A 26,856-nucleotide genomic window follows, 5' to 3' on the forward strand; every position below is an offset into this window, starting at 1 on the left:
GCATGGGCAGCGCCAACGTCCCAGCTGTATTAGAACGTCACCACCCAAGGCAGCCTGTAAAGAAAATACTGTGGTTACCTAGGTTACCCCATTTGGCTCACAGCAACAACAAAAAATGATATTTTCCAAACGCAATGTTCTTGTTGTCTGTTTGTTTTAGTCGACACAACTATATTTAAGAAAAGTACAATATGTCTAAATGACTTTTCAACATTGCCTGCTCTTGAGCGTTCTCACTACTTAGAAAAGCGTAATATTGTAGGGCTTTCCTCATGCCATTTTTCATGATGGCGCTAGCAACCAGAACATTAAGCTAGCCAATACCAACAACAAACAAACTGACTATACAGCTACACGTAGTGAGAGGAAACGGAGGATACTAAACAAGGGATTTTTTACCTGGTTACATCGACATTGAACAACACAACAGCTTTTCGGCATGTTTTGTTATTTCTGTAAAACAAAAAATGTACTACGAAATTGGGTCTTTTACACTGGGGGTCAAGGGTAAAGATTGTTTGTTTTCACCAATTTGTGGACGAGGTAAATTCATTATTATTACGTGAATATCAGTTGCGGTCCAAATGTGAAGTAACTAGACGGCTCTCAACCCTCGAATCATGTTTTACATCCTCACATCTGAGTGTACCTTAAATGTCCCTTGCCCAAGCGATGGAGAGTGATGATCGGAGGCAACGTTCTTGGTGGAAATCTTGGAAGTTGAGCCTAAAAATAACGTACCTAAAGCTGTTGATGTACCTAGCAAGCTAATGTAACTAGCTAGCACTCCTGTCAGGTAGTTAGTGGAACAATAGCTATCAGCGCTTGAGAGGATCTGCAGAGAATAATGGGAGAAACTCCCCAAATACAGGTGTGCCAAACTTGTAGCGTCTTACCCAAGACCAAAGGTGCTTCAACAAAGTACTGAGTAAAGGGTCTGAATACTTATGTAAATGTGATATTTCTGTTTTCTTTTGTATACATTTGCAAACATTTCTCATTTGGCTTTGTCATTATTGGGTATTGTGTGTAGATTGATGAGGTATTATTATTTATTTTTTTTAATCAATTTTAGAAGAAGGCCGTAACATAACAAAATGTGTGTATTGTTCGATATTACGGCACTGTTCTGCCTAAAAACAACCCACCTGAAGCTGTTGATGTACCTAGCAAGCTAACGTAGCTAGCCAGCACTCCCGTTAAGAAAATATTTTCCAAATAACCTAAAGTAATAAGTAACACAATAAAATAACAATATTTATTTTATTTAACTAGGCAAGTCATTTAAGAACAAATGCTTATCAAATAAAGTAACATTTTATTTGTCACATACACATGGATAACAGAAGTTAATGCGAGTGTAGCGAAATGCTTGTGCTTCTAGTTCCGACCATGCAGTAATATCTAACAAGTAATATAACCTAACAATTCCACAACAACTACCTAATACACACAAGTGTAAAGGAATGAATAAGAATATGTACATAAAAATATATGAATGAGCGATGGCTGAACGGCATTGGCAAGATGCAGTAGATGGTATAGAGTACAGTATATACATATGAGATGAGTAATGTAGGGTATGTAAACATTATATAAAATGGCATTGTTTATTTACAATGACTGCCTTCCAGAAGGCCTCCTGCGGGGACAGGGCCCTGGGATTACAACTTTTTAAAATAAATACAGGACAAAACACACATCAAAATAAGAGTGACAACACTACATAAAGAGAGACCTAAGACAACAACATAGCAAGGTAGCAACACATGACAACACAGCAGGGTAGCAACATAACAACAACATGGTAGCAGCACAAAACATGGTACAAACATTATTGGGCACAGACAACAGCACAAAGGGCAAGAAGGGAAAGACAACAATACATCACACAAAGCAGCCACAACCGTCAGTAAGAGTGTCCATGATTGAGTCTTTGAATTTAGAGATTGAGATAAAACTGTCCAGCTTGAGTGTTTGTTGCAGCGCGTTCCTGTCGCTAGCTGCAGCAAACTGAAAAGAGGAGCGACCCAGGGATGTGTGTGCTTTAGGGACCTTTAACAGAACAGGACGGGCAGAACGGGTGTTGTATGTGGAGGATGAGGTCTGTAGATATCAGATAGGGGGGAGTGAGGCCTAAGAGGGTTTTATAAATAAGCATCAACCAGTGGGTCTTGTGACGGAGATGCTTATGGCCTGCTGGAGGTCATTTTGCAGGGTTCTGGCAGTGCTCCTCCTTGCACAAAGGCGGAGGTAGCGGTCCTGCTGCTGGGTTTTTGCCCTCCTACGGCCTCCTCCACGTCTCCTGATGTACTGGCCTGTCTCCTGGTAGCGCCTCCATGCTCTGAACACTACGCTGACAGACACAGCAAACCTTCTTGCCACAGCTCGCATTGATGTGCCATCCTGGATGAGCTGCACTACCTGAGCCACTTGTGTGGGTTGTAGACTCCGTCTCATGCTACCACTAGAGTGAGAGCACCGCCAGCATTCAAAAGTGACCAAAACATCAGCCAGGAAGCATAGGAACTGAGAAGTGGTCTGTGGTCACCACCTGCAGAATCCCTCCTTTATTGGGGGTGTCTTGCTAATTGCCTATAATTTCCACCTTTTGTCTATTCCATTTGCACAACAGAATGTGACATTTATTGTCAATCAGTGTTGCTTCCTAAGTGGACAGTTTGATTTCACAGAAGTGTGATTGACGTGGAGTTACATTGTGTTGTTTAAGTGTTCCCTTTATTTTTTTGAGCAGTGTATATACACCTATATAATACTTAGTAATTTACTTGAAATACTGTAGAATTCCATTCATTCCTATGGAGGACTGCTCCTACTGACGAGTGCCAATATGGCCGACCGGTGGCTTCAAAGCCTTTCATTGGCCAATATATAGCGTCAGTCATCCAGGGTTTATATACCTCATTAATTATAATCCTGAACCTAGAGCAAACTAGAAGGCGGTGATGTTATCTTGCTTGAAGAATGTTAAATTACAAAAATGCAATAATTAAACACATTTATTAACAATCGTTTAAAATGCAGTTCAAATTCAAACAACATGGGAAAACCGAACAAACAATTCACGTTACAGAAAGTAGATCTGAGATATTTTAACACAAACATAACAATATATGTAGGTAGGTGCTGAACATTTGTTCATATAAACCAATACAGATTAACGTAATCTGCAATCTCATTTATTGTTCTAGGATGAGTTTCACAGAGAGCCTCTCGTGGATTAGGTAAACCCGTGCCGTTCTTCTTGAGTGCAATATAAAGAAAAATCCAGATTCTCCACACTCCTCCGGAAGTGTGCACTTGTACACTTCCTGTCAAATTGGGCCTAAAACTGTCATCTTGTCAACTTCCTCCAGAGATGGGACATCTCTTTAGCTAGAGGCTGTGTCTTTACCTGAATGTTCCTGTGAGACAACACAAATCATACAGCTCAGTAATCGTCCAGGTAAACATGTAATGTACACAGCAAATAACTGCACAGAAATGTTGGTTGAATAATGTAAAGAATTGATATCCGCGACCTATCCCCTCCACGATCCTCCTTTTTCAAACCTACACACCTGTGACTTACATTATTTGGTAATAGGGACTATAAAAGAACGGCCAACCATTGCTTCTTTACCATAAGTATAGAAACAAAGAAAACTCAAGTGAGATAATTGTGATGAGATTTAACAGGATTCTGGTGCTTTACCATAACCTTCAGATAGTGACAGAGGCTGCTGCAGTGTTGGTTCTTTGCTTCGTCCTCATTGACATAGATGACTTGACACAGGTCGCAGAAGTAGCCCATGACAGGTTTAATGAATTCTCTTCCTGTAACAAACGCATTAGAAAACATAGTACTGTACTTCATAAAAGACAATGCCTCTTTACTACAGTTCATTGCTGCAAGACTTGGTAGTGTTTTCAAAGCAAACAAATTAAAATAGTTGTTTCAGCGATGAAGTCTAAAAAGGTAATTTTGTTAATTTTCTTGAAAGGAGACATGGCAGTAGCCTGGGTGCCAGTCTTATTGTGCTCTCTTGCCTACTCCTTATAGAATTGTCATGGAGTTGACAAGAGCACAAACAGATCTGGGACCAGGTTATAGAAAGAGACAGCAGATCTGGGACCAGGCTATAGAAAGAGACAACAGATCGGGGACCAGGCTATAGAAGAAGACAACAGATCTGAGACCAGGTTATAGAAAGAGACAGCCGATCTGGGACCAGGCTATAGAAGAAGACAACAGATCTGAGACCAGGTTATAGAAAGAGACAGCAGATCTGGGACCAGGTTATAGAAAGAGACAGCAGATCTGGGACCAGGCTATAGAAAGAGACAGCAGATCTGGGACCAGGCTATAGAAAGAGACAGCAGATCTGGGACCAGGTTATAGAAAGAGACAGCAGATCTGGGACCAGGCTATAGAAAGAGACAGCAGATCTGGGACCAGGCTATAGAAAGAGACAGCAGATCTGGGACCAGGCTATAGAAAGAGACAGCAGATCTGGGACCAGGCTATAGAAAGAGACAGCAGATCTGGGACCAGGCTATAGAAAGAGACAGCAGATCTGGGACCAGGCTATAGAAAGAGACAGCAGATCTGGGACCAGGCTATAGAAAGAGACAGCAGATCTGGGACCAGGCTATAGAAAGAGACAGCAGATCTGGGACCAGGCTATAGAAAGAGACAGCAGATCTGGGACCAGGCTATAGAAAGAGACAGCAGATCTGGGACCAGGCTATAGAAAGAGACAGCAGATCTGGGACCAGGCTATAGAAAGAGACAACAAATCTGGGACCAAGCTAACGTGAGTGCAGTGAGGCTATAAATCACATCCAAACACTTACCTACTGGGTTGTTGGCCTGGAACGATGACTCCATACCAGTCTTCATGGAATCTGGTCCCGTTTCCACATTATCCTCCATCTTGGTTTCTGCATTATCCTCGTTGCTACAGGCCAGCTTCTCTTTCTCAGCAGCAGAGACAGGGGCATCCTTTTGGTTTTCACCGTTGGAGGATTTGTCAATATTCCCTTCAGACGCTCCTATGTCCTCCTTGTCACAGTGTTGGGCTGGCTTGGAGCGTACTTGTCGTAATGTCTTCTCTTTTGTCTCCTCGTCCTTCTCCATTGTCTCCTCGTCCTTCTCCATTGTCTCCTCGTTCTTCTCCATTGTCTCCTCGTTCTTCTCCATTGTCTCCTCGCCCTTCTCCATTGTCTCCTCGCCCTTCTCCATTGTCTCCTCGTCCTTCTCCATTGTCTCCTCGCCCTTCTCCATTGTCTCCTCGCCCTTCTCCGTTGTCTCCTCGCCCTTCTCTGTTGTCTTGTCGTCCTTCTCTGTTGTCTTGTCGTCCTTCTCTGTTGTCTTGTCGTCCTTCTCTGTTGTCTTGTCGTCCTTCTCTGTTGTCTTGCCGTCCTTCTCTGTTGTCTTGTCGTCCTTAGCCACTGACTTTGAGTGACTGCTGGTCCGTCCACTCCTTATCCTGCTACGGCTTCTAGTACTCAAGTGATCTTTCTTACGATCACTTTTAGAATCAGATTCAGGCTTCCACCTGACAAAATAAGACAATTCCTTTTTAGTCCAGAATTATATAAGTTTAGAAACGTTTACCTTAAGATAGATAGGCAGAAATCACTGCACATAGAAAATATCCCTGTCTGATTATGTTTTATCAGAAGAGACAGAGAAACATCAATTATCAGTGGCTCCCACATGGAATGGGACTGAGTGTGTTATACGTCTGTTTAGCAGAGCAGCACCAACCCTGTTGTTAGTCTTTTGTATTTCTGAGACCGCAGGATGATCAACTTCTGGCCGTATAATTTACAACCATTATAACGCAGCTCTCTTAAAGCCTTTGTCGCATCAGAAGACCTCTCCATCTCAATGAAGCCCTGAGAGAGAGATGAGAGAGAGGAGAGAGACCATGGTTACTGAAACAACAAATACGATCAGACTTGTAGTACATCATTAGGATCGACTCCATTTTAGATTTCCTTCTGTTTGGAAAATACCTCTTCACCGTTGCGAAGGAGCAAATAGCGGTGCACTCTCCCAAAGCCTTTAACAATCTTCAGGAAGTCACTATCCGTATAGAAGCTTCTGGGAAGGTTTTTGACGTAGATCACTCTACCAGGTGTCTGATCACGTCCTGAGGGCTGAAATGAAAATATTTTACAGGTGTGGTTGTAACAAACCTTATTGACAATAGTTAACTAAAGCTGCAACGAACCCACTCAACCCAGATCGTATATATGGTGTTAGACTGACATATTGCTTAAAACCAATCTTCCCCAGTTGAATGAACAATTCTAAACAGATGACCAGTACTGACTCACAGAACACATCAGAAACAATAATTAAAAAATATATACACATTTGCTCACCTTGCTCTTGGATCTGCTCTTGATCTCATCTGTTGACTGGTTATCTGCAATGTAAGATAAACATACAATCAATGACCTTTATAACAATGCTACTCTTTCTTTAAAAGTGCTGAAGTTTGAATGGAATCTGTGGTCGGGTTGCTAGGGGTTGAGTAATAAGTCACCTTGGTTATCACCTGAGGAATCCTCCTCCAGCTCATCCAATGTAATAAGATTCTCAAGGTCCTCTGGGAAATCAGGCTGAGGGGAACAAACATCAAAACATGACACCTTGTATTTTACATATTGGAACTATGTTACTTGTCTTTTTTCAATTTGACTTGTTAAATAGATGAACTACACGTTAAAAACCTGCCAGAGCATGTATAGATGAACTACACGTTAAAGACCTGCCAGAGCATGTATAGATGAACTACACGTTAAAGACCTGCCAGAGCATGTATAGATGAACTACACGTTAAAGACCTGCCAGAGCATGTATAGATGAACTACACGTTAAAGACCTGCCAGAGCATGTATAGATGAACTACACGTTAAAGACCTGCCAGAGCATGTATAGATGAACTACACGTTAAAGACCTGACAGAGCATGTATAGATGAACTACACGTTAAAGACCTGCCAGAGCATGTATAGATGAACTACACGTTAAAGACCTGCCAGAGCATGTATAGATGAACTACACGTTAAAGACCTGCCAGAGCATGTATAGATGAACTACACGTTAAAGACCTGACAGAGCATGTATAGATGAACTACACGTTAAAGACCTGACAGAGCATGTATAGATGAACTACACGTTAAAGACCTGACAGAGCATGTATAGATGAACTACACGTTAAAGACCTGACAGAGCATGTATAGATGAACTACACGTTTAAGACCTGACAGAGCATGTATAGATAAACTACACGTTTAAGACCAGACAGAGCATGTATAGATGAACTACACGTTAAAGACCTGACAGAGCATGTATAGATGAACTACACGTTAAAGACCTGACAGAGCATGTATAGATGAACTACACGTTAAAGACCTGACAGAGCATGTATAGATGAACTACACGTTAAAGACCTGACAGAGCATGTATAGATGAACTACACGTTAAAGACCTGACAGAGCATGTATAGATGAACTACACGTTAAAGACCTGCCAGAGCATGTATAGATGAACTACACGTTAAAGACCTGACAGAGCATGTATAGATGAACTACACGTTAAAGACCTGACAGAGCATGTATAGATGAACTACACGTTAAAGACCTGACAGAGCATGTATAGATGAACTACACGTTTAAGACCTGACAGAGCATGTATAGATGAACTACACGTTTAAGACCTGACAGAGCATGTATAGATGAACTACACGTTAAAGACCTGACAGAGCATGTATAGATGAACTACACGTTAAAGACCTGACAGAGCATGTATAGATGAACTACACGTTTAAGACCTGACAGAGCATGTATAGATGAACTACACGTTAAAGACCTGACAGAGCATGTATAGATGAACTACACGTTAAAGACCTGACAGAGCATGTATAGATGAACTACACGTTTAAGACCTGACAGAGCATGTATAGATGAACTACACGTTAAAGACCTGACAGAGCATGTATAGATGAACTACACGTTAAAGACCTGACAGAGCATGTATAGATGAACTACACGTTAAAGACCTGACAGAGCATGTATAGATGAACTAACTACATGTTAAAGACCGACATGTACTTTACCTCATCATCAATGTATGAAGTATCTCCTTTCTGGTCTTCAACATCTATCTCTTTCCCCTGTTCTGACCCGGTAGCTGAGAGCTCTTTCCCCTGTTCTGACCCGGTAGCTGAGAGCTCTTTCCCCTGTTCTGACCCGGTAGCTGAGAGCTCTTTCCCCTGTTCTGACCCGGTAGCTGAGAGCTCTTTCCCCTGTTCTGACCCGGTAGCTGAGAGCTCTTTCCCCTGTTCTGACCCGGTAGCTGAGAGCTCTTTCCCCTGTTCTGACCCGGTAACTGAGAGCTCTTTCCCCTGTTCTGACCCGGTAGCTGAGAGCTCTTTCCCCTGTTCTGACCCGGTAGCTGAGAGCTCTTTCCCCTGTTCTGACCCTGTAACTGAGAGCTCTTTCCTCTGTTCTGACCCAGTAACTGAGAGCTCTTTCCCCTGTTCTGACCCGGTAGCTGATAGCTCTTCTGTAGGAGCATCATCTACAGTCCCAGAGGTTGCTTTCTGCCTGGGCTCACATAGTTCTTTAAACTCCTGGATCAAGTCCTCAGCACTCTCCTGCGGTTCCTCTTCCTCCTCTACCTCTCCCTCCTCTCCCATGTCAGAGTTCTCCTCCCCATCCTCCCCATACACGGCCATCCCCTCGATGTCACTGTCCATTTCACAGGCCTCCATGGCTCCATCCTCCTGGCTGTCCTGGGTCTCAGTTTCTTGCTTGCTCTGGTCAATCGTGTCGACAGCCTTTTTGGACTTCTCCATCACAGTGGAGGACTGGGATGTGGCCTTATTCTTGATGGGAGGTTGTGAGCGAGTGGATGTGGAAATGGGGGATACCTTCTCACTGGACACCCGCTCTTTACTATGGGAGTGAGGGCTTCTGGAGGACTGACTGGAGCTCTGTTTGCTGGGGGACCTTGGCCTGCGAGGGCTTCTGGAGGACCGACTGGAGCTCTGTTTGCTGGGGGACCTTGGCCTGCGAGGGCTTCTGGAGGACCGACTGGAGCTCTGTTTGCTGGGGGACCTTGGCCTGCGAGGGCTTCTGGAGGACCGACTGGAGCTCTGTTTGCTGGGGGACCTTGGCCTGCGAGGGCTTCTGGAGGACCGACTGGAGCTCTGTTTGCTGGGGGACCTTGGCCTGCGAGGGCTTCTGGAGGGCCGACTGGAGCTCTGTTTTCTGGGGGACTTTGGCCTGCTTTTACCCCCACTGTTTGATTTCACTCGTTCTTTGTGACGGTCGCTATCCCTCTCTCTACTCCTCCTCCTTTTTGAGGAGGTTGGTGAATCTCTCCTGGGGCTGAGGGACCGCCTTCTGGGGCTTGGGGTTCTCTTCCTCTTAGATCTGTCTTCAGACTTCCTGCTCCTGTCTGGAGACTTCCTGTCTGAAGACTTCCTCTCAGACATGGTCCTGCATGATGTGATGGAAAAAAGGTTTACAGACAACACTTTTATTTCCATGTTTTCTGGATTTTACAGAGTCTAAATTAACTATTTCTCCTTTAATACAGTGGTTATAACAGTGACAGTGTCTGACAATCTGAATTCAGAAGCCATAATTAATGCATGTTTACATGCAAAACAAAAGGTAATAGCACAACAGGGGACGCATCAACTTACCGAAGTGTATCATACTCTGATGAGAAGGCCACTTTAATATGTATCTCATCTATTTTCAGGTGTTTGGACGTATGGTGTCCAACAAGCTTCTGTGCATCCAGTGCATTCGTCATTTCCACAAATGCCTAAGAGGACAGAATACACGGTAAGCAAATTGTAGTATACTATAACAAAGACCCCTAAAAATTTCAAAGCAATATGCTGTTTAATACCTGCGTAGGTAAGAATAGAGAGTGCGCCACAGGTCCAAATCCTTCCGCTACGGCCAGTAACTCTCTTTTCCACGCGGCAGACTCTTTACCAGGAGGCACAGGGGAAAAACTCAACACCCGGGAACTCTATATGGACGTAAATGGATTTATTTAACTCATTGAATAATACTGTGTGCGTGTGTGGTTGTTTTAGGGAAAAATCTTCAATTACCCCTTCAACCAAATTTAACAAAGAGTTAGTAAATTAATTAATCTTGTAAAAATGTACCTGCAGGAAATTAAATGTTGACGAGACAGAGAAGGTGACTTGTCCTCCTTTCACCATCACTGGGTTACTGAGGTAGTATGTCACAATATCGGCGGCCTGGTCCGTTGACTCCAACTCCACAAACGCCTGAAGATGCAGCATTACAAGAACCATGAAAACATTATAACTAGAATGGATATCCCTATTGTAGTCAATATGGGTGGCGATTCTATTTCTATACTTACATGATGATGAATATAAGATTTTCTCAATTATTATTCAGTCAATACAAGACTTTTGACCCATTTCATAGGAATTGAAAACACATATATTAGGTATTTGAATAGATGGCAGAATGAATAGGCTACTAGTCTTCTTACCAAAGCAGGGAACATGATGACTTTCACAACTTCACCAAACGGTTTAATCAGGTCCTTCAAACCATCTTCGTTGAGACACCGGGCGGTAAATTTGGCACAAACCACTTTGCCACTCCCCTAGAAAATTATGGCAAGTAAACAGACAATGTGAAAACTAAAAAAAGGGGGAAACTAGATAGTAATAAACCAGAACAACAGGAAGAACAACAATACCTTTGTAACCTTTGTCTTAGTGTCTACGTTTTTTCTAGAGCAGCTACTTGACGGTTTACCTACAGGACAATATAAAAGGTAAGTTACTGACACGTTAATATGTTATATGAATAAATCAGACATATACCGTCAAAGCAAATGGTCCTGTGTGGCTGTTTGTAGAACATGGCGCTACCAACACCAGAGTTCTGGGGCGGCAAGTAGCCTAGCGGTTAGAGCGTTGGACTTGTAACCAAAAGGTTGCAAGATCGAATCCCCGAACTGACAAGGACAAAATCTGTCGTTCTGCCCCTGAACAAGGCAGTTAACCCACTGTTCCTAGGCCGTCATTGAAAATAAGAATTTGTTCTTAACTGACTTGCCTAGTTAAATAAAGGTAAAATAAAATAATATTTAAAATTCGAAATACCAAAATGTATGCTTGATAAAAGTGTCTGATAAAATGGACAGGAAGTAATACAGGAATAATACAGGAAGTATTCACACCCCTTGACTTATTTCACATTGTTGTGTTTCAGCCTGAATATAAAATGGATTAAATTGAGATTTTGTGTCACTGGCCTGCACACATAATGTAAAAGTGGAATTATGTTCTGAGAAATGTTAACAAATTAATGAAAAATGAAAAGCTGAAATGCCAATATGTATTCAACCACCTTGTTATGGCAAGCCTTAATAAGTTCAGGATTAAAAATGTCTTTAACAAGTTGCAAGGACTCATTCTGTGTTCAATACTAGTGTTTAATATTATTTTTGAATGACTACCTCATCTCTGTACCCCACACATACAATGATCTGTAAGGTCCCTCAGTCGAGCATTGAACTTCAAACACAGATTCAGCCACAAAGACCAGGGAGGTTTTCCAATGCCTCACAAAGAATGGCACGTATTGGTAGATGGGTAAAAATAAAATAAAGCAGACATTGAATATCGCTTTGAGCATGGAGAAGTTATTAATTACACTTTGGATGGTGTGTCAATACACCCAGTCACTACAAAGATACAGGTGTCCTTCCTAACTCAGTTGCCGGAGAGGAAGGAAACCTCTCAGGGATTTCACCATGAGGTGAATGGTAACTTTAAAACAGTTACAGAGTTTAATGGCTGTGATTGGAGAAAACTGAGGATCAACAACTTTGTAGTTAAGCCACAATACTAAAGGGAAAAGGGGGGATACCTAGTCAGCTGTACAACTGAATGCCTTCAACTGAAATGTGTCTTCCGCATTTAACCCAACCCCTCTGAATCAGAGAGGTACGGAGGGGGGCTGCCTTAAATCAACATCCATGTCTTTGGCGCCCGGGGAACAGTGGGTTAACTGCCTTGCTCAGGGGCAGAACAACAGACTTTAACCTTGTCAGCTCAGGGATTCGATCCAGCAACTTTTCCGTTACTGTCCCAATGCTCTAACCACTAGGCTACCTACTAACCTAAATGACAGAGTGAAAAGAAGGAAGCTTGTACAGAATAAAAATATTCCAAACATGCATCCGGTTTACAATAAAGTAAAACTGCTAAAAAGATGGCCAAAATGTTTACTTTATGTCCTGAATACAAAGCATTATGTTTGGGGCATCACCAACACAACACCTCACTGAGTACCAACTCTTAATATTTTCAAGCATGGTATTTCTACATCATGTTATGGGTGTGCTCGTCATCGACAAGTACTAGGGAGTTTTTTAGGATAAAATGAAACAGAATAGAGCAAAGCGCAGGAAAAATCCTAGAGGAAAACCTGGTTCAGTCTGTTTTCCAACCGACACTGGGAAACAAATTCGCCTTTCAGCAAGACAATAACCTACAACTCAAGGCCAAATATACACTGGAGTTGCTTACCAAGATGACATTGAATGTTCCTGAGTGGCCTAGTTACAGTTGACTTAAATCATTTGCAACAATTTCAAAAAACATGTTTTCACTTTGTCATTATGGGGTATTGTGTGTAGATGGGCGCGAGAGAACAAAATATATTTAATCCATTTTGAATTCAGGCTGTAACAACAAAATGTAGAATAAGTCAAGGGTTATGAATACTTTCTGAAGGCAATGTATTATGTAGAGGCAAGCTAATGCAGTTAGTTTACCTAAGTAGTTAATAGACCTATGGGAAGGTCCACCAGTCTTCTCTTCAACCCTTGGTCTGTCTGTGTGGTCGTCACCACTAAAGGGATTAAAAGGATTGTAGTTAAGATCTATGCTACATTAATACCAAGCACACACACACAGAGACAGAGAGATATTCACTTACCTTCTGGCGGTCTGCATCTGGCAATCCCATTCAGGATACCTAAAAACGTAGGCACAGGAAGAAGAGATGGAATGATTTTTTAAAAATCTGAACAATTTAGGAACTTAATCGATTTAAGCTAGGCCTATTACAATATCAATATTGACAGTAAGAGTTCAAAACGTCATCAAATGTATTGGCCACATACACATATTTAGCAGATATATAGCAAAATGCTTGTGTCATGCTGTTGAGTGGAGAACTGGAAAAACATATTGAGTATGTGATTACTCACATTTGAAGAAGTGTGAGCTGTCCGTCTGCATGTTGAGTTCCATTGATGTGTGTGAACCAGAACTGCAACAACAACAAAAATGACAAAAAAATAAGTACTCACTGATTGTTCATATTTAAGATAATGCATAGCCTGTATTCTAACATACGTAGCAGTAACTGTGTATTATTAGTGGCACAAATAGGCTTAAGATTCATACACGTTGGACCCTTTCACACACACATGAACCTACCTGAGACCCAGATAATGCAGATTCAACAGAAATAAGAGGAGTAAGCTACTTACCTTTTCAGAGAGCACAGTAATATCGCAGAGACAGCACGAATAAGGAAACGTTTGGGGGATTTCTCCGTGGAAGTCAAGAGCAGCCTTCTTGGTGGGAGTGTTGCCAGAGGTGGCCATCTTGATTGTGACAACTGGGACATCTTGGTCTGGGCGTGGTCTGTAGTTTGTAGCTGGTGGTGGTGGGTACCTGTAATCTACTGCTGGTTGGGATGAGTTGGGGGGTTTCCAGCTGTTGCTGCTTCCTCCTTGGGCCGTGCTGTAAGTGGACCTAGGAGTTTGGTAACTTCTGGGAGTTTCTTTACCATAATGGTAGTCCACAACTCGGACAGGCACAGGTTCTAGGCGAGAGCGTGTGTACTGCATTGGGTTGCCATGACGATCTAGTTGCCAGGGCTCAGCCTGTTCTGTGGGAAGGAGTTGGGAAGGGGGAAGAGCGTGGTGGGGGTCCAATGGGTAGTCTAATGGCTGAGAACGACTCTGGTCACCCTGCTCCCACGCACGGCCTGGAGGAGGGGTAGCAGTGGGGGGCCGAGATGTGGCAGCAGGGGGGTAAGAGATCATAGCTAGATATGGTGGCTGCTGTGTCGCCCTCTTCTTTCTGATCTCCAGGAGCAGACGTGGTAGGTTCTCCACAGTGATGAGCTCCTCAGGCATCTCGGCTAGTAGAGACAAGTCTTTGGGCTCGAGCCCACAGCTGCTCAGGAGGGTCAGAATTTGGTCTGACCGACTTAGAGAGGAAGAGTAAGGGTCTGACTGGCGTAGTGAGAAGGAGTAAGGGGACTCGTTGGCAGCGGAGGCTCTGGATGAGGAGGATGGGTAGGATGGTATTGTGGAATGAGACGGTGGCTCCTGGGACGATCTGTAAACATTGTGACCGTGGTCTCCAGGGTGCAGGTGATCTGGAGAGTCAAAAGCGCTGGCTCTTAGATCTGTAGCTGGTGTTGGTCCTCTGTAGGAGTAGTTGTGAGACATGCTGGAACGTAAACGTATCAAATCTCTGTAAAGAAAGTTGCCAGTGAAGAGATGAGGGGTCAAAGAAGTAATCTAGGGGAATATGGATTCAATATCAGGAAACTTGGGGGCGGGGTCTATCTTGGCTGATTCCTTGTAGGTGACATGCTGGCGATAACCAGCAGGCCTTGTCCGAACCGTCATGCTAGCTAACGTCATCTGGCAAATGCTGGCTGAACGAGCGTTAGTTAGCCCTGACATGGAGCCAAACCATAGGCCTGAAAGGGTTGCTCGTGCAAGTGATAAAAATGACATAGATAGCTAGATAGATATCGTAGAGACCATCGAAATGAATAGGATAAATTTACTAAAACGAAACTGACACTGGCTGAACTAGCAAAGCTAACGTTGACGTAAGCAAGCTAACTTCATCTCAGGTTAGCTCGATAACTAGCTATCGTACAAACCAGCAATTTTTGAAAGCTGAAGATAATTAGTGAATACATATAAAGACTTGACATAAATATCGGTATGCAACTTTATTCATTAAGTATCTTACCGTAACCTGTAGCGAAGGAGCTAGCGCGCTTCACTGGCGTCTAAACCGGAACCGGAAGTGAAAGGTAAACTACAATAATTTTGTACAAAGTAAAAGTCGATTGCGGTTTGTTTACTATATGAAAACAGGGTATTCAAGAGTATACATTTATGAGGGAGCCATGTTTATTTTTTTGTGAAATCACAAATATATAGTCCATCCATCAATATTTATTTTCAAATACTTTAAGAAAAAAATATATATGTTTTTTTGTATGTTTGTGCAATACTTTTGGTACATTTTTATACAGTAGTTTTACTTTTTATGTGCATTTAAAAAAAATCTAAAGTCAACATCTACATGGCAGTAGGATATCAAGCACCAGGCTCTGAACGATAATGGCAGGAAGTAGAGGAGCAATGAAAATAAAAGGCTCCTTTAACAGCTTCTACCCACAAGCCATAAGACTGCTGAACAATTAATCAAATGGCCACCCGGACTATTTACAATCTGCATTTCAATAAAAGGAATTCATAATGCAAACCAAGATCTAATGAAAAATGTCTTCTGATTTTTAAATGAACCAATAATTTTGATTGAACAGAAAATTATTATTTGATGGGGGAGGTATGTTAGAACTACTTACATAACATAGGCCTATAATATTCAAAAAGGAAATAAAAGGTCTTCTGGCTCCTACCCTGTTTTAACATTCAGAAGAGTTACAAAAAAACATATGATTTATATACACAACATTATTCAAAACGTTAACCATGCAGGGCTAGCTGGAAAACTTTGGCAACACATTAAGTGCAACAGATTAACAAAACTCAAACAGATCTTCCTACGCTGGCTTCAGTGTGGACAGATAACTTGTTCATCAGAAGACTAGTCTCAGTGCTTCAATCCTGGTACAAATTCTTGCGCTTCAGGGTTCAAATTGCTGTTAACCTAAAGAGAAAAAAACATGAGGGAAAATGAAAAGTTTACAGAGATTATTCAACCCAAACAAATGGTGATGTCATAGGCCGACTATTTGTACAGTATGTTCCAGCCTGTGCCATCTTGACAAAAATCATACTTTATACTTATGCTAAAATGTTTATTTTATTCTACTGAGCCATTTACTTTCTGTTCATATTCTTATCTTTTATTATTTATTATTGTTGTTGCATTGTCGACAAGGAACCTGCAAGTAAGCATTTCATTGGAGGGTGTATCCCTTGTGTATCCCGTACATACGACTAATAAAACTTGAAACTAGAACAAGATAGCACATATATATCTGGGACTAGGCCAGCCTCAGTCTGTATCACATCCGGCCGTGATTGGGAGTCCCATAGGGCGGCGCACAATTGGCCCAGTGTCATCCGGGTTTGGCTGTCATTGTAAATAAGAATTTGTTCTTAATTGACTTGCCTAGTTAAATAAAGGTTAAAACAAAAAAAAATATATATATTTTAAAGCCTCAGAAACACATACTTTGTCCAAAGACGGAATGACTGTTTTACCTGACATCATGTTCATGTCAAAACGATCAACATGGGTATGGTGATATTTAAAAAAAAATAAGTGATTATTATATGATATATACAATAAAATGTAAAAAATAATAATAATAATAATACAATAAAATGTATAATTAGTCTGAGAAAGATGTTTAGATTTTTTTTTCACGCAATGATATGGGGAGATTTCTAGTGTGGTCAGGGTTTAAGATTAGATCACACATCCTGTTTCAGATTAAACCTGTCAAATAGTTCACTCCGTTCAACTTTATTGTCTGTCAAACGGTAGAAGTTATTGAGATTGATGTGTGACTTTTATTTGAATGACTGGATTGCTGTAACATCTCTGTCATGTTGCTTAACACCTTGAAGCTATTTTTTAACTCATAACTAGCCACGTTGTTGTCCTGCCGAAAAGAGGTGTGAAACAAAGCACTATGCACAGGAAGAATCCCACCATGCAGTGGGGCATGCACTCCAGTCTTGTGAAAATGGCCACTGCCTGCTAGTGCTATGGCACCCTATTCCTGGTCAAAATTAGGGCTCTACACTCTTAGTAAAAAGGATTCCAAAAGGGTTCTTTGGCTGTCCCCGTAGGAGAACACTTTTTGGTTCCAGGTAGAACCCTCTGTGAAATGGGTTCTACATGGAACTCTAAAGAGTTTTACCTGGAACCAAAAGGGTTCTACCTGGAACTATAAAAGGTTCTTCAAAGGGTTCTCCTATGGGGACAGACGTAAAACCTTTTTAGGTTCTAGGTTGCACCTTTTCTTCTGAGCGTGTATAGGGAATAGTGTGCCTTTTCAGCCATATATTCCGTTGTAATACGATCTGCTGACTGAGAATGTACAACTAACACTAGTGTGAAAGGGTAAACTTAACGCTAAACCTTGAAATACATTCCAATGTTTTGATATTTGCAATAAAATATATTTTGATCGTTCCCTATGGAGAGAAATTGTTTTGGGATCAATCATTGTGTCAGGCTTTATTTTAGAACATTCTCCATGTGGCTCACTGTTGCTGTACTTTTCAATGTGACTGGGAATCGATGTTATAAAAAGGGAAATAAAATGCTGTTCATTATTTCCGTTTGAGGATTTTCGTAAATAATAAAATTGAGAATGTAAAATATGAGTTATTAAAATATTTGTTTCCTTATCTGCATGTCATATAATCTATATGGAACCAAATCACTGTAGACTTGTCTCATCAATGGAACTGAGTCATCATACATTTGGGAAATTAAAAAGCATAACAAATAAAACATTTGATTTGAAAAAAAACAGTTAAATTGTTCTTGGATGATTTTGAAGATTCTTCTCATTATGAGCGAACAGTATTTGTAATGTACTGTAGATGTGTATTACTCATTTCTATCCAGCTGTATAGTGTATCTTCTACCTATTTACTGGCCGCCTATCCTCCCTTGCTTACAGTCTGATGTAGAAGGTACTTTATCAGTGTAAGAGAGATTTATACAGTATTAATATTCTTCCAGTATTTTACCTTATTCAGATATAAATATATATTTCCACACTGAGGTTGTAATAATACTGTGAAAATTATGATAATGCCCTTTTAGTGTAAGAGCTGTTTGAAAAGACTGTCTGATATTTCAGCCTGTTTTGGAGGGATGGAGTTCTGGCCTGCCTGGTGACATCATCAAGGCGGCAAGTAAGAGAGTTCCATCCCTCTTCCATCCCCATCCCTCCCTCCCTCTCTGCCAATAACAGCCTGTTTTCAGTTTTCCCCTCCCCACTCAGACCCCTCCCACACAGTCCTAGAAAAATGATTGCTTGAGAAATTGCTATTTGCTAAGAAGCTATATATATATATATTTTTTTTTTTTACCATTTAAATTGAAAACAATCACAGTAAGGTACTTAATTGTTACCCAGAAATGATTTGATAGTCAGATAAGGTGCTGCAATAATGAAATGTTAATATGGAGATTAATTCAACCAGAAGCCAGATCCTTTTAATTTAATTTCCAATAGTTACTCATGAAAATAAGATCATACTCATAATACTCTCTATATAAGACTAAAATATAAAATCCCTGTAATGTGATGGAATAGAAGCTGTGAAGTTTAACATCTAGCTAATCCAGCATTAGAAAACTATACATGGATTAGTGTCTGTATTGCGTAATATATATATATTTTTTTTCAGACTTCTTTGTTTTACAGCTTTGAATGACGGACAGTTGAAAGTGGCTTAATGAATTAATTTCTCATAGTAAAGGCATTAGCATAGTAATTTGTTTCAGCCTTCATATTTCATCAAAATAAATAAGAAATCCTTAGGCCTATTTTCTTGCAGGAAAACAACAATAGTGGTATAGAGAGAGGTTGCTGTACTGTCACTACCTCCTCCAGACATAACCCGAACCCCCGGAAAAATCCATAGCCCACTATAGTGCAGGCAGCAGATGTTCTTTTCACTGGTGTAATGGACTGACAGAACGACATACAGAAATGTTGATATGTCTGTAATACCGCTGTTAAAGAAGCATAGGGTCGGTTTTCCAACTCCAGATTAGGCCTACTCCCGGACTAAAAAGCACGACGCTCAATGGAGAATCTCCATTGAAAATTTCAAAAACTAACAAGAGACCAGTAAAAACATCCGTTTCTAGTAAAAAACACAGAAATTCTCAACCACCATCCAATAAAAGACATCTTCTGGCACACCATCTTGAATGCCTGCTACCTCAAATCAAATCAACGTTTATTTGTCACGTGCACTAAATACAACAGATGTAACCTTACAGTGAAATGCTTACTTACAGGCTCTAACCAACAGTGCAAAAAAGGTGTATTAGGTGAACAATAGGTAGGTAAAGAAATAAAACAGTAAAAAGACAGGCTATATACAGTAGCGAGGCTATAAAAGTAGCGAGGCTACATACAGACACCGGTTAGTCAGGCTGATTGAGGTAGTATGTACATGTAGATATGGTTAAAGTGTCTATGCATACATGATGAACAGAGAGTAGCAGTAGCGTAAAAGAGGGGTTGGCGGGTGGTGGGTGGTGGGTGGGACACAATGCAGATAGCCCGGTTAGCCACTGTGTGGGAGCACTAGTTGGTCAGCCCAATTGAGGTAGTATGTACATGAATGTGTAGTTAAAGTGACTATGCATATATGATCAACAGAGAGCAGCAGCACCTGATGTACTGATTGATGTAGACCACCTGGTACATTAAATTCATTCAAATGTTTACACAAAATAAACTAAATGAATATCTATCTAACCCCTAAAAGCTTTTTAGAATGTATAAACGTCATTCTGTTTTTCTTCCAATCATATTACTGGAATCAATTCTTTTTAATCTTGAGAGCAGAGCATTTGTGTTTGGAAGGGTTGAGGAGGCTGGCGGCTGTGAGTTATATTTCAATTCAGTGAAGAAAATATGTTTTTTCCCCTCACATCTATCCTTTATCATGATTAGTAGCTAGTGGGAAAATGGAGAATCAGGGTGAGGGTCGTCTCGCGGGGCTATCCTTCCAAATCTCGTCTTGTGAAGAGCATGGCGTTCAAGGCTAAGCTTGGGGATATTACACAACCCCAACTATCAGTGTTCAGTGGGTTGCAGGGTTGAGGTCAATTCAGAAATTAAACCAAAATCCAATAACAAATGTTCCGAATTAAAAAGCTTTTTAGAATTGGAATTCCAATTCCAGAATTGACCTGGAACTGACCTCACCCCGGTGGGTTGTGGTAAAATATGGTGGGAGGGTCATGTTTGAGGAAACAATTGACGTGATTGACAGCTGTCTCTGCTTTCTACTGTTTCCTCAAATATTTTATGCAGAGAAATCAGGCATTTTGACTTCTACCTAAGTGAGAACATAACATCTGCGAATACCTTGAAATTAAAGGTGCTCAATCAATTAAAGAACCAACCAAATGACAATCCATCTAGACTGGAGAACCAACACAATGCCAATCCATCTGGACTGGAGAACCAACCCAATGCCAATCCACCTAGACTGGAGAACCAACCCAATGCCAATCCATCTGGACTGGAGAACCAACCCAATGCCAATCCATCTGGACTGGAGAAACAATCCAATGCCAATCCATCTGGACTGGAGAACCAACCCAATGCCAATCCATCAGGACTGGAGAACCAACCAAATGCCAATCAATCTGGACTGGAGAACCAACCCAATGCCAATCCATCTAGACTGGAGAACCAACACAATGCCAATCCATCTGGACTGGAGAACCAACCCAATGCCAATCCATCTAGACTGGAGAACCAACCCAATGCCAATCCATCTAGACTGGAGAACCAACCCAATGCCAATCCATCCAGACTGGAGAACCAACCCAATGCAAATCCATCCGGACTGGAGAACCAACCAAATGCCAATCCATCTGGACTGAAGAAACAACCCAATGCAAATCCATCTGGACTGGAGAACCAACCCAATGCCAATCCATCCGGACTGGAGAACCAACCCAATGTCAATCCATCTGGACTGGAGAACCAACCCAATGCCAATCCATATAGACTGGAGATCCAACCAATGCCAATCCATCTAGACTGGGGAACCAACCCAATGCCAATCCATCTGGACTGGAGAACCAACCCAATGACAATCCATCTAGACTGGAGAACAAACCAATGCCAATCCATCTGGACTGGAGAACCAACCCAATGCCAATCCATCTGGACTGGAGAACCAACCCAATTCCAATCCATCTGGCCTGGAGAACCAATCCAATGCCAATCAATCTGGACTGGAGAACCAACCCAATGCCAATCCATCTAGACTGGAGAACCAACCCAATGCCTATCCATCCGGACTGGAGAACCAACCCAATGCCAATCCATCTAGACTGGAGAACCAACCCAATGCCGATCCATCTGGACTGGAGAACCAACCAACTGCCAATCAATCTGGACTGGAGAACCAACCCAATGCCCGATCCATCTAGACTGGAGAATTGGTCCTTCATAGATTCAGAGTAACTCATTTGGACGGCAGCAAATGGACGGGGGGGATCTAATTACTATCACCCTTCACTGTCAACACACCACAACTGACAGCACAGCCTCGTAATAGACATATCAGCATTCATAGCTATGGCCATCACGATGACACGGAGGTAGGTAGCAAGCCTCTCCTGCTGACCTCGCTAGTGATGTTTACATTACAAGTCTGGACTTAGCCCTGTTCATCAGACATAAGACCTTGAGGGAATGATATCTGATTTACCCTGGCAGCTCATCTTTAACAAACAGTTTGATATCACGGCATCCACGTATATAAAGAGGTTCTCAAATTTAGTGAAGTCATTGATCAAACTGTTATGTGGGCTTGGTTACTAGTTATCTTCCAGAACAGTATTTCTAATATTCTCTGCAACACTAATATAAAGTGTTCAGTAGCTACGTAATGAAACCGATACAATGTTGATCAGACGTTATTAATTCAACATGTTTTTGTGTTTTTCCAAAAGGACATCGGTGTAGCAGATGGTAGATCAATGCATATGATACATATTCAGATGTCATGTTCTGTGATCTGAGCTCCTCGTTCAAAGAGATGAATCCTTCATTACAACAATGATTCATTGTGGCATGGTGATTGACCTAGAAGATCAATTGAAAGACATCAACCCTTTTGTCCTCTAAGGGGGCTTTCACAGCAAATTGGTTAGGACTGTTAAAACAACAATAGTATTAAAACATTAAAACAACAATAGTAATTTATTAACATTCGATTAATGATGGCTGACAATTGAAAAGCATCTTACAATGGAAGTACAACAGGAAACATAAGCATTTGTCATGACAGGAAGGAGAGAGTTAAAAAAAAATTGAACCTTTATTTAACTAGGCAAGTCAGTTAAGAACGAATTCTTATTTACAATGACGGCCTACCAAAAGGCCTCCTGTGGGGACAGGGGCCTGGGATTAAAAATACAATATAAATATAGAACAAAACACTCATCATGAAAAGAGAGACAACACAACACTACATAAAGAGAGACCTAAGACAACAACATAGCATGGCAGCAACACATGACAACACAGCATGGTAGCAAAACAACAACATGGTAGCAGCACAAAACATGACACAAACATTATTGGGCACAGACAACAGCACAAAGGGCAAGAAGGTAGAGACAACAATACATCACACAAAGCAGCCACAACTCTCAGAGTGTCCATGATTGAGTCTTTGAATTTAGAGATTGACAGTTGCTTACATTGTTTTAATGTGCAGATTTGAGATCCTTTGTTTTTGACCAACGTGACAGATATAGGATACCCCAAACTACATGACATTAGGGAGTGGCCAGGGGGAGCCTGTTCCATCCCTACTAGGAATAGGAAGCTGCAAAATGAAAACATCCTGGAGCCCGCTGCTCAGAAGCACCAGAGCACGGAGAGGACAGCTGTCACCAGCCAAGTCCGAAGCCTCCTGATCTGGGCACTGAGACGGCTCTCGCTGGGCAGTGTCTGTCTTGGCTGAGGAAGATGAACGAGGAATTGACACCATGTCTAATCTCTAGTCACAGATGGTGATTCCCTAGAGGAAGTGTAACTGGCCTCACACAGACCCAATGTCAAGACACTCGTTTTTTTTTCTCTTTCCAACCCTCCATCGCCCACCGTCTGCTTTGTTATCAGACACGAGGAACTGTTCCATTCTGGAAACATCAGACACCAGGAACTGTTCCATTCTGGAAACATCAGACAGGAGGAACTGTTCCATTCTGGAAACATCAGACACCAGGAACTGTTCCATTCTGGAAACATCAGACAGGAGGAACTGTTCCATTCTGGAAACATCAGACAGGAGGAACTGTTCCATTCTGGAAACATCAGACAGGAGGAACTGTTCCATTCTGGAAACATCAGACAGGAGGAACTGTTCCATTCTGGAAACATCAGACACCAGGAACTGTTCCATTCTGGAAACATCAGACAGGAGGAACTGTTCCATTCTGGAAACATCAGACAGGAGGAACTGTTCCATTCTGGAAACATCAGACAAGAGGAACTGTTCCATTCTGGAAACATCAGACAGGAGGAACTGTTCCATTCTGGAAACATCAGACAGGAGGAACTGTTCCATTCTGGAAACATCAGACAGGAGGAACTGTTCCATTCTGGAAACATCAGACAGGAGGAACTGTTCCATTCTGGAAACATCAGACAGGAGGAACTGTTCCATTCTGGAAACATCAGACAGGAGGAACTGTTCCATTCTGGAAACATCAGACAGGAGGAACTGTTCCATTCTGGAAACATCAGACACCAGGAACTGTTCCATTCTGGAAACATCAGACAGGAGGATCTGTTCCATTCTGGAAACATCAGACAGGAGGAACTGTTCCATTCTGGAAACACCAGACACCAGGAACTGTTCCATTCTGGAAACATCAGACACCAGGAACTGTTCCATTCTGGAAACATCAGACAGGAGGAACTGTTCCATTCTGGAAACATCAGACAGGAGGAACTGTTCCATTCTGGAAACATCAGACAGGAGGAACTGTTCCATTCTGGAAATATCAGACAGGAGGAACTGTTCCATTCTGGAAACATCAGACAGGAGGAACTGTTCCATTCTGGAAACATCAGACACCAGGAACTGTTCCATTCTGGAAACATCAGACACCAGGAACTGTTCCATTCTGGAAACATCAGACACCAGGAACTGTTCCATTCTGGAAACATCAGACACCAGGAACTGTTCCATTCTGGAAACATCAGACAGGAGGAACTGTTCCATTCTGGAAACATCAGACAGGAGGAACTGTTCCATTCTGGAAACATCAGACAGGAGGAACTGTTCCATTCTGGAAACATCAGACAGGAGGAACTGTTCCATTCTGGAAACATCAGACACCAGGAACTGTTCCATTCTGGAAACATCAGACAGGAGAAACTGTTCCATTCTGGAAACATCAGACACCAGGAACTGTTCCATTCTGGAAACATCAGACACCAGGAACTGTTCCATTCTGGAAACATCAGACAGGAGGAACTGTTCCATTCTGGAAACAACAGACACAAGGAACTGTTCGATTCTGGAAACATCAGACACCAGGAACTGTTCCATTCTGGAAACATCAGACACCAGGAACTGTTCCATTCTGGAAACATCAGACACCAGGAACTGTTCCATTCTGGAAACATCAGACACCAGGAACTGTTCCATTCTGGAAACATCAGACACCAGGAACTGTTCCATTCTGGAAACATCAGACACCAGGAACTGTTCCATTCTGGAAACATCAGACAGGAGGAACTGTTCCGTTCTGGAAACATCAGACACCAGGAATTGTTCCATTCTGGAAACTTTAGACACCAGGAACTGTTCCATTCTGGAAACATCAGACAGGAGGAACTGTTCCATTCTAGAAACATCAGACAGGAGGAACTGTTCCATTCTGTAAACATCAGACAGGAGGAACTGTTCCATTCTGGAAACATCAGCATGTTCTTAGAACAGTATGAAAGAACAGGCTGTGCTTCCATCTAAACAAGCAGTGTGTTCTCCCACCTCCTCAGCTATGGCAGCAGGCCACAGAAGCAAGCTACATAAGCTGTTGTGGTAACACTTTACTTGATATCCAGCGTCATAACACACTCATAATATGTCATAACACCCATGACCTACTTATTTACAGTACACCTCTTGTGACAGTGTTATTTCATGGCAGGTTATGACACCTATATAAGTATCAAAACCCACATTTATTCAAACCTGTTACCACTGTTGTCTCATACAACAAATCACCCATCATGATAACTGCTTAGTTTGAACGTATACGCTTACCACTCGTCTCATACTCACGATGACATGACTGAAAACCTAAGTGCACATTACATACATACATATGGAATACTTACAGCCAAGTAGTCAGGTCCAACATTAATGACACCATTTATAAAGATCAGCAAAGAAGACTATCAAATAAATAATACAAATACTGGGCTAGATTGTTCCAAAAAAATTGGGAAATTGTATTACTTTATACTAATACAATTGAAGAAAAATAAAGACATTTTGTAAAACAAATATTTTTTTTCTCAAAAAGATAGTGAAACTTCCAGCAAGACAATAACCCCAAGCACACATCAAAACACACAAAGAAATGTTAATCAACCACAAAATAAAATAAACATTTTGCAATAGCCATCTCATTCTCCGGAACTTGAAGAGGGCCGTCCCTAAGCGCAGATGAAGGATATCAACGGTCTATGATCCCTCCCACCGTGTTCTCCAATCTGATACATTTTAGAAAAAAAGGCTCAGTGCCATTATACTCAATAGGTGAGGTATTGAAAACATCTGAAGGGGAAAAAAATATCACTTATTAAACAAAATGTATTTCTCTGAGCAATTGTATTAGTATAAAATATTTGTATTAATTTTTGTTTTGCATCATTGGACAGGAAAATGCAATATAGCCCAGAACTTGTATGATTTATTTGAAAGTCTTTTTGGCTCATCTTTGGACCGGACTGTATACTGTACTTGGTTGGCAGGGCATCATATTCACCCAGGTAAGATAATATGGTCTTGTGCTGGTTGATGTGTGGGAGCTGTGATACAGAGGGTAGGCTACCATATCAAGTCCAAGACCTCACACCCACCATCTCTGTGTACATTACATAAATGCATTTAGTTACACAACGTCTTCATGCCATAGCTTGCAATGAATCACCATTTCCTGGCTGGGATACAGTCCCCTCTTAGTGAAATAACCCACTAAATCTAGACAGCAGACATACAATGCACCATATTAGTTTTATACCTTGATATGTTCAACCAAGACAAGTATACAAGACTGTTGTTTTAATATAAAAAAATAGATATATTTACAGTTTCAACAAAATGTGTTACAGCACTGTGTGTAATTGCAAACTGTATGGAGAAACAGTCATGTAGAAAACACTACAGAAACAAACAACTATTTCATAATTGGGATTCACTGCCATCTGGTGGCTTCAAGGAGAACACTAGTGTTTACCCCGTCACTACAGAGAGTAAATTATGTTTTATCTCTTCCTTTAAGGGCAACTCCAGACCCGCTTCCCTTAAGGGCAACTCTAGACCCGCTTCCCTTAAGGGCAACTCCAGACCCGCTTCCCTTAAGGGCAACTCCAGACCCGCTTCCCTTAAGGGCAACTCCAGACCCGCTTCCCTTAAGGGCAACTCCAGACCCGCTTCCCTTAAGGGCAACTCCAGACCCGCTTCCCTTAAGGGCAACTCCAGACCCGCTTC

At 41.6% G+C, this 26,856-nt stretch overlaps 1 protein-coding gene across 2 annotated transcripts; it reads right to left on the reverse strand.

Moving 5' to 3' along the window:
• Nucleotides 1-3,004: 3,004 nt before the first annotated feature.
• On the reverse strand, nucleotides 3,005-26,048 carry LOC129858495 (matrin-3-like). 2 transcript variants are annotated; one of them, XM_055927767.1, is made up of 19 exons: nucleotides 25,479-26,047; nucleotides 15,104-16,033; nucleotides 13,594-14,590; nucleotides 13,309-13,370; nucleotides 13,035-13,073; nucleotides 12,871-12,947; nucleotides 10,783-10,841; nucleotides 10,570-10,686; nucleotides 10,211-10,336; nucleotides 9,943-10,068; nucleotides 9,731-9,855; nucleotides 8,135-9,521; nucleotides 6,561-6,636; nucleotides 6,397-6,440; nucleotides 6,025-6,168; nucleotides 5,774-5,904; nucleotides 4,858-5,561; nucleotides 3,716-3,837; nucleotides 3,005-3,425 (listed from the first exon to the last, which is right to left on the reverse strand). In XM_055927767.1, the coding sequence occupies exons 3-19, from the start codon at nucleotides 14,563-14,565 to the stop codon at nucleotides 3,393-3,395; spliced, it is 4,344 nt and encodes a 1,447-aa protein (XP_055783742.1). In that variant the 5' UTR covers nucleotides 14,566-14,590; nucleotides 15,104-16,033; nucleotides 25,479-26,047; the 3' UTR covers nucleotides 3,005-3,392. The 2 variants fall into 2 exon arrangements, with proteins under 2 accessions (XP_055783742.1, XP_055783740.1); XM_055927765.1 differs by having other exon boundaries at nucleotides 3,005-3,837; nucleotides 25,479-26,048.
• Between the last annotated feature and the right edge of the window lie 808 nt (nucleotides 26,049-26,856).

The sequence above is a fragment of the Salvelinus fontinalis genome, chromosome 6, assembly GCF_029448725.1.
Source record: "Salvelinus fontinalis isolate EN_2023a chromosome 6, ASM2944872v1, whole genome shotgun sequence".
In the NCBI taxonomy this organism is placed as follows: Eukaryota; Metazoa; Chordata; class Actinopteri; order Salmoniformes; family Salmonidae; genus Salvelinus; species Salvelinus fontinalis.